This window comes from Aspergillus affinis, assembly GCF_023601865.1.
Source record: "Aspergillus affinis strain CMG 70 chromosome Unknown NODE_204_length_37588_cov_87_596892, whole genome shotgun sequence".
Taxonomy (NCBI): domain Eukaryota; kingdom Fungi; phylum Ascomycota; class Eurotiomycetes; order Eurotiales; family Aspergillaceae; genus Aspergillus; species Aspergillus affinis.
Window position 1 is genome coordinate 23,833 of NW_026515985.1, and position 13,756 is coordinate 37,588.

The 13,756-nt window shown below is 45.8% G+C and overlaps 3 protein-coding genes across 3 annotated transcripts; 1 reads left to right on the forward strand and 2 right to left on the reverse strand.

The window, feature by feature from the left end:
- Nucleotides 1-636: 636 nt before the first annotated feature.
- KD926_004262 (S-adenosyl-L-methionine-dependent methyltransferase) lies at nucleotides 637-3,329 on the reverse strand (the record flags this gene model as incomplete). Its single annotated transcript, XM_053095088.1, has 4 exons — nucleotides 637-734; nucleotides 864-1,322; nucleotides 1,376-1,626; nucleotides 2,917-3,329. 4 exons carry the CDS (start codon nucleotides 3,327-3,329, stop codon nucleotides 637-639), a joined length of 1,221 nt encoding a protein of 406 aa, XP_052950210.1.
- Nucleotides 3,330-3,449: 120 nt separating this feature from the next.
- Nucleotides 3,450-3,707, reverse strand: KD926_004263 (alpha/beta hydrolase; the record flags this gene model as incomplete). The annotated part of the gene is made up of 1 exon (XM_053095089.1): nucleotides 3,450-3,707. One exon carries the CDS (start codon nucleotides 3,705-3,707, stop codon nucleotides 3,450-3,452), a length of 258 nt encoding a protein of 85 aa, XP_052950211.1.
- An 8,066-nt stretch (nucleotides 3,708-11,773) lies between these two features.
- KD926_004264 (terpenoid synthase) lies at nucleotides 11,774-12,905 on the forward strand (the record flags this gene model as incomplete). Its single annotated transcript, XM_053095090.1, has 3 exons — nucleotides 11,774-12,107; nucleotides 12,172-12,445; nucleotides 12,500-12,905. The coding sequence occupies 3 exons, from the start codon at nucleotides 11,774-11,776 to the stop codon at nucleotides 12,903-12,905; spliced, it is 1,014 nt and encodes a 337-aa protein (XP_052950212.1).
- Between the last annotated feature and the right edge of the window lie 851 nt (nucleotides 12,906-13,756).

Genomic DNA, 13,756 nt, shown 5'->3' on the forward strand with positions numbered 1-13,756 from the left:
GGCGTACTGTTTGTTTGGGTAAGACTCATCCTCCTGATAATTGCGATACGCCTGCTAATATAAACAAGTGTTGCGAGTCAAGCATCTGTCGTTTGGACATACTGGATTCTTGGAACATACGACGTCCATGTCGACGTTTTGGCGTATACTACCGGAATCCTGCGATCGGCGGAAAGTTTAGGATTTGCGATTGCGTTCGGCATCGGAGCCAGCGAGAATGTCTCGCTTATGGCCAATTTGATTGTCGGGTTTGTGGTGTTCTGGGTCAGCGTGCCGTTCACTACGTATGCTTCCTGCACTGTGAAGGAGCCCGGCGAGGCAGTTGGGGAGATAAGTGGCCCCTCTGGAAAGGAATTCAGAGGTTCTAATGATGATCTCCCGGGCGATCTTTCACGTCGTCAGGATCATGAAGCTGGGTCACAAGCTTGATCACTTTTCAATTGCAATTGTATATTATAACTGGAAAGCTAGAGTTGCTTCAAAAAAGTGGATAGAACATTTGGTGGGAACATAGACTTGTTCCATAGGCTTTGTTAGGTAGTCGCTGGACGACAGCCTGTGATGTGGGACGATAGCGATGCATTTAGCGGACACAAGTCAACACATTCACCAGTGTATTGTCAACTTCACGGTTCATTAATCTCTACTGTGGATAGGAAAAGGGGCTGCATCCACCTTCTCAAGAGGCTTCCTATCTGGGTTAGACTGCTGACAAATACTGATAAAAGGGGAACCTGCCTGTTTAGGATTAGTGTGAAATGGGTTAAAGATGTGCAAATCCCGGAGGCACAAGCTTGTTCATTATTGTTGGTTCCTGAACACAAGGAACAATATTGATTAATATGGAAAAAATAAATGCCCACCTGGATGAGCGTCCTTATCAAAAGGGATCGTCTCAAATCCCTCAACACTGGTGTCTTTGAAAGGCTTCCTACCAAGCACTGTCCACCTCGTGAACTTCCAAACAGAGCTCTGACTAGCCTCTCTTTCGACCTGCTGAATTAGGGCCCTGTATTTGGCTCCCTGGCCTGTGCCACCCATCATCCTACGTACCCATGAGTCTAAAAGGAAGAGACTACATTCGTGAGTCGGAGTTAGCAGGTGGGACGGCGTTTCCCAGATATGCTGCCGGATATTTTCGAATCCTTCCCGCAGGAACATATCCGGGAGTTTCGGGCACCAGCTCCATTCCTCTTTGATGTATTCTTTGTTACAGTGCCTCAAGAGCTCGATCATTGCGTCAACTTTGCTGGATGAGTGTGTCTTCTCGATGCGACAGGATGACATGTCGACTTCGGCCCACTGGAGATAGCCGCCTGGTTCTAAGTCGTGCGGGTTGTTAGACAGACCCAAGTTGAAAGAAGAGGAGGCGTACTCAGCAGCTTTCTTAATATCTTCAAGAGAGAGGACAGTTGGCGATCGTCAAAAACTAGAGCGAACAGTCGAATGTGCACGACGTCGTATGTGCCCATCCACTCGCGTGGGGGCTCGGTCCGAACATCCCAGTGCTGGAGCGTCATGTTGTCAGGCAGCCATTTAGACGGTGGTGTAGCGTCAAGTGTAATATCAAATCCGTCCAGATGAACCGATGGAGGCGATGTTTCTGCCAAGTCGATCAACCAGATCCTGCACAGCAAATGATTATCATTGACATGTCTGCAATGAATGGAAGTATCTTAGTACCCCGTTGCGGTACCGATGTCCGCGATTCGTATATCCTTGTTGTCCGTGGGAATGTCAGGATGGAGGAGATAACCGAATAGTTTGACCCAAAGGTAGTGTTGAAGGCCGACCCTGTGAGAAACTCAGGCTAGTCCTTGGAGTTATAGAGAGTATGTACCTACTGGCTATTGTCAAGGTGATCACGAACTAAGGAGAAGCTCATCCTAGAAGACATGTTGCCCTTATAGTTCATTGCCGTTTCGGGTCCTCTCGAACTTTCTAGATATGCATTGAAGTTAATGAAACTATCTCAACATCTCATGTAAATTGACCAGATTCTAGGAAGAACGGACCAAGAGGTGATCGCTCCGATGATTATATGTCCAGTCAAGATTTCAATAGCCCCAAAGTTAAATTAACAAATGAATCTAGCTGATTACGGAGAAATGCTCGTGTGAAGGATCTAACTATTCATCGGATAGATATTGCTGTTGGACCGGGGAAGCGCTATGCGGTATGTTTTCGACATCTCATCACATCACTTGTCGCTATCACATGATTATCGAATGAGCTTCGATAGAGTCAGGAATTATGATAGTTGACGGAAAATATTGCGGCCTAAGAGCTCCACGGGTGCTAAGTATCTAGAAATTAAAATCTCTTTCGAAGACTAATCTTAGAGCCAAATGCGAATCTGATGGAGTAAGTATATATCAATCAAGTGACGGATCCGTCTCTAATCATCCAAAAACAAGGGCATTCTTAAGGAAAGAAACAGCCGATTAATGGAATTCAACGAAATGGACTGGCTTCACATCGCATTTAGCGCAGGCACTACTGGTTTCTTTGTTCTCGGGGATGTTACTACTTCGTACTTACTAGCATGGTTGGCTCTGGCATTAGCTCTAAATGGGGAAGAAGCCATCAAGGTATACGCAAGGAATAATAGCAGGTAGTAACTATGAAAGGAAGATGGTTTGGTTATCAAAATAGTATCTTCGAGTCATATTCGTGAAAGGATCATAGGGGTGCTGCGTTTTGACTCCGAAGCGACCAAACGTCTGTGATAAGCCCGTATGCACGAACACGAATGGTGGTTTGTAAGACTAATCTTGAGAAAGTTAAATTGACGATAGGACACCCTGATAGTATGTGACATTGTGAATGAAATAACATGTTCAAAATATCCCGTGACTTCGAGAAATATGTAGTCTCCTCATTTGGTGGTACTACACTCAGAAACAAGGCTCTCACTGACCAACCCGGTCCCTCTTCACAATCTCCTTGAGAATATAGACCACCTCATCCACCATCGTAATCATAGAGTAGTGTCCCGTCTCCAGCTGAAAGGTCTGCACCTCCCTCCCCTCCGCCTCAACCTCCCCTATCATCCATTTCTGCCAATCTATCGACACCGACATATCCTCAGTAGTTTGAACATACGATACCAGAATGTCTCTCCACGCAGCTGTCTCGATTGCCTGATACACAGCCTGCAAATTCCACCTTCTCAAATGCCGTAAAAACCCCTCCTCCCCATCAGGAGTCAAGCCCGGACCCAGAAACAGTTTCAACGGGTACCGATTGAGACACGATTTATCGTCGGCGATATCCATCCCAAGGGGGATTGAATCCGCATTTCCGAAGCGTTCTACCACTTCGAACATGCTAGTGCCTCTTTGAGCGCGAAAGCAATGAGATAGACTAAACGGGTTACCCCGCCAGGAAGGCCGTCTAGTTGGCGGCGTTCGACGCCGAGACCCGCTAGGTAGTGCGTTAGTGCCAACCTAGCCGCCGTAGGAGTGCATTAGCACCGTCACTTCGCGACCGGCGTCGACGAGGCTAGTCACGTAGTTGCGAATCAGATGGGTGTCCGAGTAGAGGTCGCCGTTTGGAGGTCGGGAGTCGTTCAAAGTTGGGAGTCGGGGGATGTATACTTCGGGGCCGAGGGTGTTAAGGGCGGTTTGGAACTTTTGGTAGATGGGTGGATCTAGCCAGGCACCGCGGATGAGTACAATGGTTGGGTTCTGAGATGACAGTGACATTTTGGAATGTGGAAATTAGCAGGAGACTGGTAAGTGAGGAATGATGTCTTGTAGATATCGGGAATAAAAAACCCAGGAGACGAGTAAACTGTTGATGATATGCAACGTGTGTGTATTTTCTAGAGGTGGATCGTAGGATCCCTATAACTATAGCCCTCTGGGGCATGCCTACCGGAGGCATCCGCTAAGATAATGGAAGGTCCTGCGGATGTGCATGAGCAGCCTCTAAACAGAGAATAGCAGTGAAGTGGGAGGAGAGAAGTGAGATCTCGAAGATATCGTGGATGAGAAATTCGTGAGAAGTGCACGACGGCTTTATATCATTACGTCGTGATGGTAAGGAGGACTGGCTTGCTGTGTGGGAGGGTGTGGTGAACTGGGGAATCAGGTTATTGTTCGCGTTGGCAGAGCGGGTCTGTGGAGGTAAACAGAAGGCCTTACGTTCTGGCTTTGACAGATGTGTCGTGTCCAGGCAGTCCCTCAAGATAGGGTTGAGTGACTGTACCAAGGCAGATAAACCGCATAACCCTGTCGTCTCACATACGCAGGTACTTTCTAAATTTGTATTCGGTGGGTAGCTTTCCAACAGGATGATATCATTAAAAGATTTCCGAGGGAGGGGATCCGATTCTATGAAAGAGCGGATACTGTCGGGCTCGAGTCTCTAGGCAACGCGGGCTACTTGAGCAAATTCTGGCAAGATTCCATCTATTTCGAAGTTCTCCTCAAAGCTCCTCAGATTCTTGACCAATGGGCGCTTCCAGCATTTGCCTCGAATGAGGGTGTAGTGCAAGCTGTGCGCGCGCACTCTCGAGCTTTTCTAAAACGCAGGGGGCCACGCTTTGAAATCCTTCGTCTCCGCGGTTGATCGAGATACTCGGACTGCTTGAGTAATGTGTCGAGAATCGTGTTGGCAGCACCGATTCGGTCAAGTATGTCGGCGTATATACTTTTCGAGAATATATCGCGAAATTTCCTCACTTCGTGTTCTAGGGTTGATGCATCTTCCCAAACCTTCTAATGAATAACACACATGTTAATGGAATTGTACAAGATTGTAGGAACGTCAATTGCTAATGCACGCATTATCCTCAAACGTACATACCTCTGTGGTCGACTTGTTTTGAAACTGCAGTCTTCTGTTTAGGTCTTGTAACAGGGTCGCAAGCTCTGTCATTGTTTTCTTGAATGGGAAATAGTTTCTGTCAAGTTTCTTCTCCATTCTTTTTACCAGATCCGGCTCCTTCCACGCGTTCCCCGAGGGATCTTTAATGAGTTCATCAATGCCATCTTGGAATTAAACCACCTCGTCAAGAGCGCGTTCCAGTGTGTTCAAGAACATGGCATGCTGGGTCCAAATATTCGACAAGCACCCATCTAACTATTGACGGTAACGCTTTGCTCGGAGGCCTTTTATTGTTTGAAGACCCTGAACGTAGTTGTCGAGTTGGCTGACTAGAAGAGGGAGAATGGCCAGCGCAAGACCAGCTGCCTCCATAATGAAGCCCGGATCATTTGGCTAAAAGACCAAAGAGAGGACTTGAAACAACGATGTTCAAAGTCAGAAAGACCGGAATCCTTCAGCCTCATCGGAGTCTGCCCCGCATCAACCCTTGTCAAGTCCACTTAATGGTGAACACGTAGTAGGACAAAAAGCAAACATGCATCCGACCTATGTGATTTGATCGGAATGTAAAACGATGATATCCTGGACTCGGCTTCCATTTCAAAGCCACGCTATTCTTGAGTGACTGATTTTGGACATTGAATTAACGACTCCCTCTATATACAGGCACGATGAGTGCCATTGCTGTTATTGTTGTAAATTGCCTCAAGAAACTCAGAGGCCTCGTCTAATCTGATAAATCAGCGCAATGTGGTCCGGCACGCGAGATGGAAAGATGAGCTTGGACGCCTACGGGTGTGGGCTGTGAATATTCGCGCCCACCAGACAGGAAATTTATCACTAGATAACCGACTCGGTGATGCAACGCATATCAGAGATCAGACCCTCCGGATTCTCCAAAGATTAAGAAGAGTCCTGGAAGACTTACAAGACACTGATGAAGACCTAGTTGGTTCTGATGATATTTCGTCATCCGAGGATGAATGCATAGAGACGGAAATTCAGTCGGACTATAATGCTCTCTGCGATACAATCAACAATTTTTTTCAAATTTCGATGGCAATCCGAAGGTGAATAAAGTCCCAGTATTCCAGTCAACACCACTAATTATCATAAACCCAGACCCGCACCGCACGATCGACTGGCGGGGACACAGAGGATAGATGCCGTAAGTTTTGAACCATTTGATAAGCAGCACACCGCGAACAAATATCCAAATGCACACCCTGAGATTCAAAATTGTCTTGGCTTGGCGATCTCCCAGCGTCGAGCTATACTTCGTTATCGTGAACAACATTCGAAAAAGCTTGGCCAAGGTCTTAACGACATATTGGATGACGAATCGGAAGTGCACTCAACAAAACTATGCGAGACCGTCGTGAGTGATTTTATGCAAATGAATAGCACGCAGGAAGAATTCGAGAGTAAGTCTCTCGTTTCAAAGACATCATACGCTGAAACGCTTCTATCTGGTAGCGAGGGATCGGTAATTCCACCACTACTAGCCGGAGTGGCCGACGGTGCTCCATTTGAATGTGCTTATTGTTACAGAATCATTACCCATACAGGATTGCAAGATTTGGCCCGTCATGTGTTTCTTGATGCCATGCCATATATATGTGTGTTTCCCAATTGTCCAGCCCCACAGCGGTTATATGAAAGTCGGCGGCAATGGTACTTTCATTCATTTGCAGAGCCAACATTCAGTTGGAAGGCAATATGAGAAACATCTGGCCCGTTATTTGCAAGAACTGGCCTTGTTTGCGTTACCACGGCCCGATCCAGAATCTGCGACCATACAACCATCTGAAATGCACCCAGAGGGGGCTGAGTCACAGCAATCAATATCCGAGGATAGCTTGGAGAGACTTACCATCAGTATCCCTGAACATCTCGTTGTCGATGAAACGAAATCCCAGGGTTGGAAAGATTCGGGCTCTCTCGAAACCTCTGAGTCTGTAAGTCTAATGCAGGCTTACTTCGAGCATGGTGAAGGGAGATACCGCCAGGATAGACAAATAGTGATCATATTGAAAGACACATTTGGTCATGCATTCCAAGTCCCATTGGAGGATTGTGATGATTGGCAGGTAAGAGTTGCCCATGCCTTTTAAGAAGAGCCCAGCACTGGAGAGGAGAGCTAATCACAAATGCCGCTTATCAGCAGTTGAACGAAACTATCAAACAGGTCTTCTCGGACATTGAGGTTTTACGTCCAGGTGTTGTAAACGGAAACTACGTCCTAGTAGAGTCAAATGGCAGTATTATTACACCACGCGCCTGGGCAAGATCCGGTAAGCTCGGCCTGACGGTAACGCTGCACTGCACATGCAACCAATTCCCAAGAGCGGTAAGTTTATCGTACAACCTCCATATTTTTACTCAAGCACTAGCAGCTCACAGCCTTTGGGATTATATAGAATTTTTGTACATATGCTGTCAATGTAATGATGGACCTAAGCGTTATGACAACCAGCCTGAATGCGGTGTCTGCTTGCACACCGCATGTTCCTCATGCGTCCATGTGAAGTGAACCTCCAATTTTCGCTTTCAATGGTGAGATATAGAGACAAGTCTCAAGTTTAGCCTGATAATTCTGGTCTTTCACTGCGTTTATCTTTCGATCTCGAAGACTTCATACGCAAATTGAGCGGTGTCTCGGCAAAAGGGATACATTTTTTCTCTTCCAGGGTCGCAGCCTGAAGGTGGAGATGTCAAAGAGACGATTGTTTCTCATATAGGTATTTTTCAATCACTTTTCCTGAAAGGGGACCACTTGTTTCAGAGAAAGAGCAGAGTATGTTAGAACACCAGTTTAGCTGTTTGAATCTCCTTGCTCGATATAGTTTACTATGTCATGAAGCCATATGATGCTTTCGGTCAGAGTTTCAAGGTTCGATCTTGGATGCCAGCACTGTACACACTATTTAGGTCACCACAATCAACAAACCTCATATATTCAAATGTAATCCGGGTATAGATTCAAGAAGGAGCGAGGCAGAGAGCGATTGCCACTTATTGTCTTGTACTGTTGTCGCTCTGGGAATTCAAACGAACCAAGGGCCAAAGAATGCACTGAAAGGCACGGGACTGGAGAGAACTTGTGAATCATCTATTTTACAATCGTCTGAATTTAATCAGTTCATAGTCAGTGATCACCTATCTATGAATTCATTGAACTTAAAATTGCCTCCCGTACCAAAACCCTAAAAAGAATTTTCTCTTTCAACTTCATTGGCTCATCATGCTGTTCCCCTACGGCAAGCCATTGAGGATTCGGTTTTCCTTTCTTTTTGTTTTTGTTTTTTTTCGTTTTCTCTCCTATATGTTCGTAACAACTACACTTCTGCTCTTTCCTTATTTTTTATCTTGATGTAAGAACCGCCGACTCATACTTGCTCTGCTCTTCTTTTTACACATAGCCCATGCAAGTCATAACATTACCCATTGCAATGTACTGATCAAGAACAACTTCAAAATGTACTTTATCAACCGGTGAAGTATTTGCGAAGTGCGGAAATGCGTATAGTGGGGTAGAACGAGAAAAGAATGGAATGTGAGGTAGAGTCAAGTTTCTGTCAAGGTTCTGTCAAAGTTTATATGTCCCATTTTGCACACAATATGTGGTCATCTATTTCCACATTTAGACAGAATTCTCTACAGCCTTGGATAGATTTTAATCATCATATTGGGTCGCTCAAAGACCAGCCAATTCGCAACCCCCGAAATACCGACTATTGCATCATCTACCCGATGTTATACAAATGCAGTCGAGAAGGGACTTGGGCCATCGTCACTAAGAAGCAACGGATATATCTTCCTTGAACAAACATGCCGGAGATATCTTTGGTCCTAGCAAAAATGCACTTTGCCTTCGACGCCGAGTTGGTTAATCCCACCCAGAGCTGGGAGAGTGAAAGTCGCCTACATGTTATGTGGTGGAAGCCAACCTTGGCGGTGCGATTTTATCCCAGAGCACCAAGCAGATAGCCAGCCCAGGAATATGGTATGGGATAGACATGCTACAAGGCGGAGTACTCTTTCATAGCCGATGGTCCCTATGGCTTCGTTCATGTATCGGTTTATGTACAGGATATTCTGCTCTGGCCGTGACACGTCGCGTCCAACAAACATTACTCGGCCGTAAATCGAGCCTTCATGGCTACATATACAGCGTGCAGCTATTCCCTGATACCTCCTAGAGTCTCCAGATGACAGTGGGACTGCTCCTCCTGTACACGATCCCATAAAATTTATAGAGCCTTGCGAAATTGCTGTAGTGCCGACAATGAGAGGATGTTAAACAGCACCGACGATTTATCCGACAGATCTAGGCTGTACATGCCGCAGTTTAGCGTGACAGTGGCGTGGTCATCAGCCGCTGCGCGTCCTTGCAGCTAGGGCAGGTGGCAAACGATCCCAGCTTTCGGATCACGGCGCGCAGAGTGGCTAAATACTGGATCGTAGAATTGTGGACCACCACGCGTTAACCTGAACGCATACTTGCTCTAATAGCTCGAGTGCCTGCTCGGTGCACTGGCAAGCTTTGAATGTGGAAGGCTTAGCGGCGATGCTCTTGAATGCATGCCCAATGATGATTCTGTATCTTGTGCTCCTAGATTACCTGATTGTCTCTTGACTCGAGGTTGTTATCGCCATGTCGTAACAAAGACACAGCGGGTCTCCTGGAGATTTATTGAGAGGTTCATATAGAGCAGATGGCAGAATACAGGGGTCTAGGTTCGAGGAGCCATCAATGTGTGCCTCTGGAGCTTCGGTCAAGGTTTCCCTGTCACACGGCTGCGGGCTTTGGACAAGGATCCACCACGGGACCACGGTGCTGTGTGGTTCTGTCTCGATCCGGTGGTAGGTCGTGACCGGTCTGCTCAATGCGTTTGTTCCTCTTTTTCTTTTTTATGACAGCTTATCGAGATTGACAACCGGTTGGGAGGGATTTGACTTCAGCGGTTCGGCAACGAAAACATCCATCAGCGCTAAACTCTAAACATTTCAACTGTATCTTGTCAGCGGTTTGCTAGGTCTAGAATCACAAGGAAAAGATACCTTCTTAGAGCGACACGATTGACATACGATGTGAGGTGGGTGATGGTATGGCGGCGGTTTTGTCGTGGACGTGGCTAACAAGCTTTGGTTATTTAAGTTGCGCAGTGTTGCAAACATACTAGACTTGGCTTAGCGACTCAATTTCAAACTCTTCAAAGTGGAGAAGTAAAATTTCCCAGATGTTGCGGAGATGTGTGCAAAGTGTACGGGTATGTTGAACAGCTAACCAAGCTTTCGTGTTTCCCAACGACTATTATGCCTAGAGATTGGCTTGATATCTCCGCGCATAACGGTGGCGCCTAGTAGAAAGTGCAATAGTTTGATTGATCAGCATTCCACGGGCGCCGAGATTTGACGTCATTTGATCTTAAGCCATTTAATCATGACCGGGTTCTTGAAAAAATCACCTTTCAACTTCGCACACTAACACCACCATTACTTACTGAAGGCTCAGTATCACCGGCTTTTCAAACACCTCAGAACTCTCGCCAAATTGATCGTAAGGTTCAAAGGCTATAAAGAAGTCTTCAAAAGAAAACAACACTTTCTAGCAGTCCAGTCTCTCATTCAACATCTTGAAAAGGCTGCGCAAATGGCAATAAATACGAACCTTCTTCAACAAGAAACAAAGGTTCTATGAGCTGAAAATGAGCGGAAAATAAAGAAGAAAGCAAGAAGACGCACGATTCTGGGAAATTATCTCTTTATATCTGTACAGGAACATCGTGACCGCATTCAGCAGCTTGATACGCAGCTTAATGAGCAGGTTGATGCCCCTGCACCTGTGCCTCGCCAACGCGCTCCACCACGCTGCAGTGGCTGTGGGACTATTAGACATACTGTAAGACGCTGACCTAGTAAATAGCTATTTATTATATTTTCTATATATTCAAATTTAATGGTGTTGTTGGTTGCAAAGCTTCAAAAACATACTGGGTGCGGCGGAGGTGCGCAATTCGGCCGTGGATTACGTTACCTATGGCACAGCTAGAAATGTATGATCCTGTCTATGAATCTTTGGACCCCAAACTAAGGACAGCTCTAGCTCATGTGCCAGGAACTCTAGGCACACTTCGGTATGATCAACAAGGGGTCTGTCTCTTCAAATGGATCTCATAGCTTCTACACTTCTGTGTGCGAAAGGCTATGTAATGAGCTTTTCTGGAAAGATCTTGGATCCTCTCATAGGCTCTAGAAGTCATGCTGAAACACCAACAGGTTTAAAAGACATCTTAACACTTCTTAGGAACTATATAACTCGGACTTCTCTAACGAGATTGATGAGATCCACCCCTATAATGAAATGGTTCCTTGGAGGCTGTATATTCGTACTATTAGTCTAAACCATTCTTATATTTTATAGTTGTGTCTTTACCTTCTCCTTTTTATTGCTATTTATTTATTCCAAATCAATCATATATTTTATAACCAGGACTATCGGTGTATCGGGCCATAGTTTCCGTCGAATTCTTTCCATGTTATTAATTTTGGGAGTGATGCAATAATGAATTAGCTCGTTCGGTGTAGATTTGAACTATCTGTTAAACGCAAGCTCTTACCTTGGTAAGGAGTGAACGTTAATGATGTATTTCAAAGTTCAGACTCCACATTTCTTTCGTGAATCTTTTAATATCACACCAATTTTGTTGACAAAATGTTATACTTATATTTGCGGGGCGGCCATTCTCCATAAGGTGATCTAGTGACGTTCAAATTTGCAAAAAGTAAGCCTTTGAGTTCAAAAGACGGTGAGTTTGCCAAACTCACGGAGGTCCCGTAGGAAGGAAAGCCGCCACGAAGGACTGATAGATAAATATGCGAGAGTCTGTAGCATATCCAATACAAGATTCACTGTCATTCTATTAAATCATACACTATGCTACCAAGTACCTACAATGTGCCATCTGCTATTTCAAACTGCTACCCCCAGGAGGTCACTCCGATTGAGAATCGGGAGTCGATGCCAGAGTTGACCAGTGATAAACCCCCAACATCTCTTTTTACACCGAAGATCCACCCCAATGCTCAGGCAATCTCCGCGAGAGTCGATGCATATTTCCTGCAACGGTGGCACTTCCGTAGTGACGCTGAGCGTGCCAAGTTCCGCGCCGCGGGCTTTTCATGTTTAACATGCTTATACTTTCCGATGGCGTTGAACGACCGGATTGAGTTTGCATGTCGACTGTTAACACTTCTCTTTCTGATTGATGGTATAAACCTCTTTGGAGACATCTGTATGAATAATGCTGACCTTGGCTTAAACTTTATCATTAGACATTCTAGAAGAGACCTCGCTCGAAGAGGGCTCTGCATATAACGCACGACTAATCGCCATATCTAAAGGCGAGCGTCTCCCTGACCGGACAGTCCCTGTTCAAGCTATCACATATGATTTATGGCACGAGATACGAGAATGCGACAAAATCCTAGCAGAAGATCTGCTCCACTCAGTTATTATCTTTATGCGCGCCCAGACGGACAAGACGCGTCTCGGTATCAGTGAGCTAGGGAAGTATCTGAACTATAGGGAACGAGATGTCGGACAAGGGTAAGGCTTTCCTATATTAACGCATCTTGATTTTAGCTCATGCTGGTGTGTTAGTCTACTCTCCGCGCTTCTTCGCTTCACAATGAAACTTTATCTGACTGATGATGAGCTGCATCGCGCGGGCCCCGTCGAGCGAAACTCTGCCAAGCACATTGCCATTGTCAATGACATCTACAGCTGGCATAAGGAACAGCTCGCATCACAAACCCTGCACCAGGAAGGCGCCGCTCTCTGCTCGGCAGTGCAGGTCGTAGCCAACGAGACGGCGCTCGGATTTCCTGCGGCGCAGCGGGTCCTGTGGACAATGTGTCGGGAATGGGAGTCAGTGCATCAGCAGCTCGTACAAGACGTTATTTCGGAGGGAAGCGACAGCCTGCAGATATATGTGCGCGGGATCGAATATCAAATGAGTGGGAATGAGCGCTGGAGCGAATCCACGCCACGGTATCATCTTTCGTAGTTTGATCAAATATTCAATGGATGGAAACTTTCGGATTCGTTTGAAATGGATTTTGGATTTTAATTCCCGCTTTTACATTCTTGTAGAATGAATGTGACGCGTCTTGTCGACCTCACTGGAATTGAGAGTGTATGAAGCTCTCAGTAATTGCTTGGCCTCACTCATCATTGATGTTTCAACTACTAACTCTTAAGTTTCGTCCTGCTAAGATGTTACTCAAGCACCTCCACCGATCACATCGGGACCTTCCATTATCTTAGCGCAGCCCTCCGGTAGGTAGGTACGACCCACAGGAATCTATATAGGGATCTTACGATCCTTCTCTGGATAATACACACACGTCGCATATCATCAAGACATTCTTTGTTTCATAAGTTCTAGTTCCGGCCATCAAGACGACATACACTCAACGTGCTAACCTCGGACCATACCTGATACTTGAGCTAAACTTCCCTACACCACGCTACAAGATGCAAGTCGAAGACAAATATGTGTTTCCGCGCGATTATCTTGACAACAATCGGTATGTACTTTCTGAAGCAAATAACAGCGATTTCGATTCAGCTAGTTAATTCTTGAGCAGTATCAATCTTCAACACTTCCTCTGGGTCCGTCTATTTGGATACCTTCTTCACCAAAGTATCCCAACAGAGCAATTACCATATTACTCGACTCCCAAGCAGCTATACGCAGGCTACAACATGCAGGACCTGGACCAGGTCAGACAATAGCTGCTGATATACGCACTACCGCTCAGGACCTGCTACCTAGGGACCGTGATCCGATAATTCAATGGGTCCCAGGACATGCAGGTATAGAAGGAAACGAAATGGCAGATCAAGCAGCAAAAC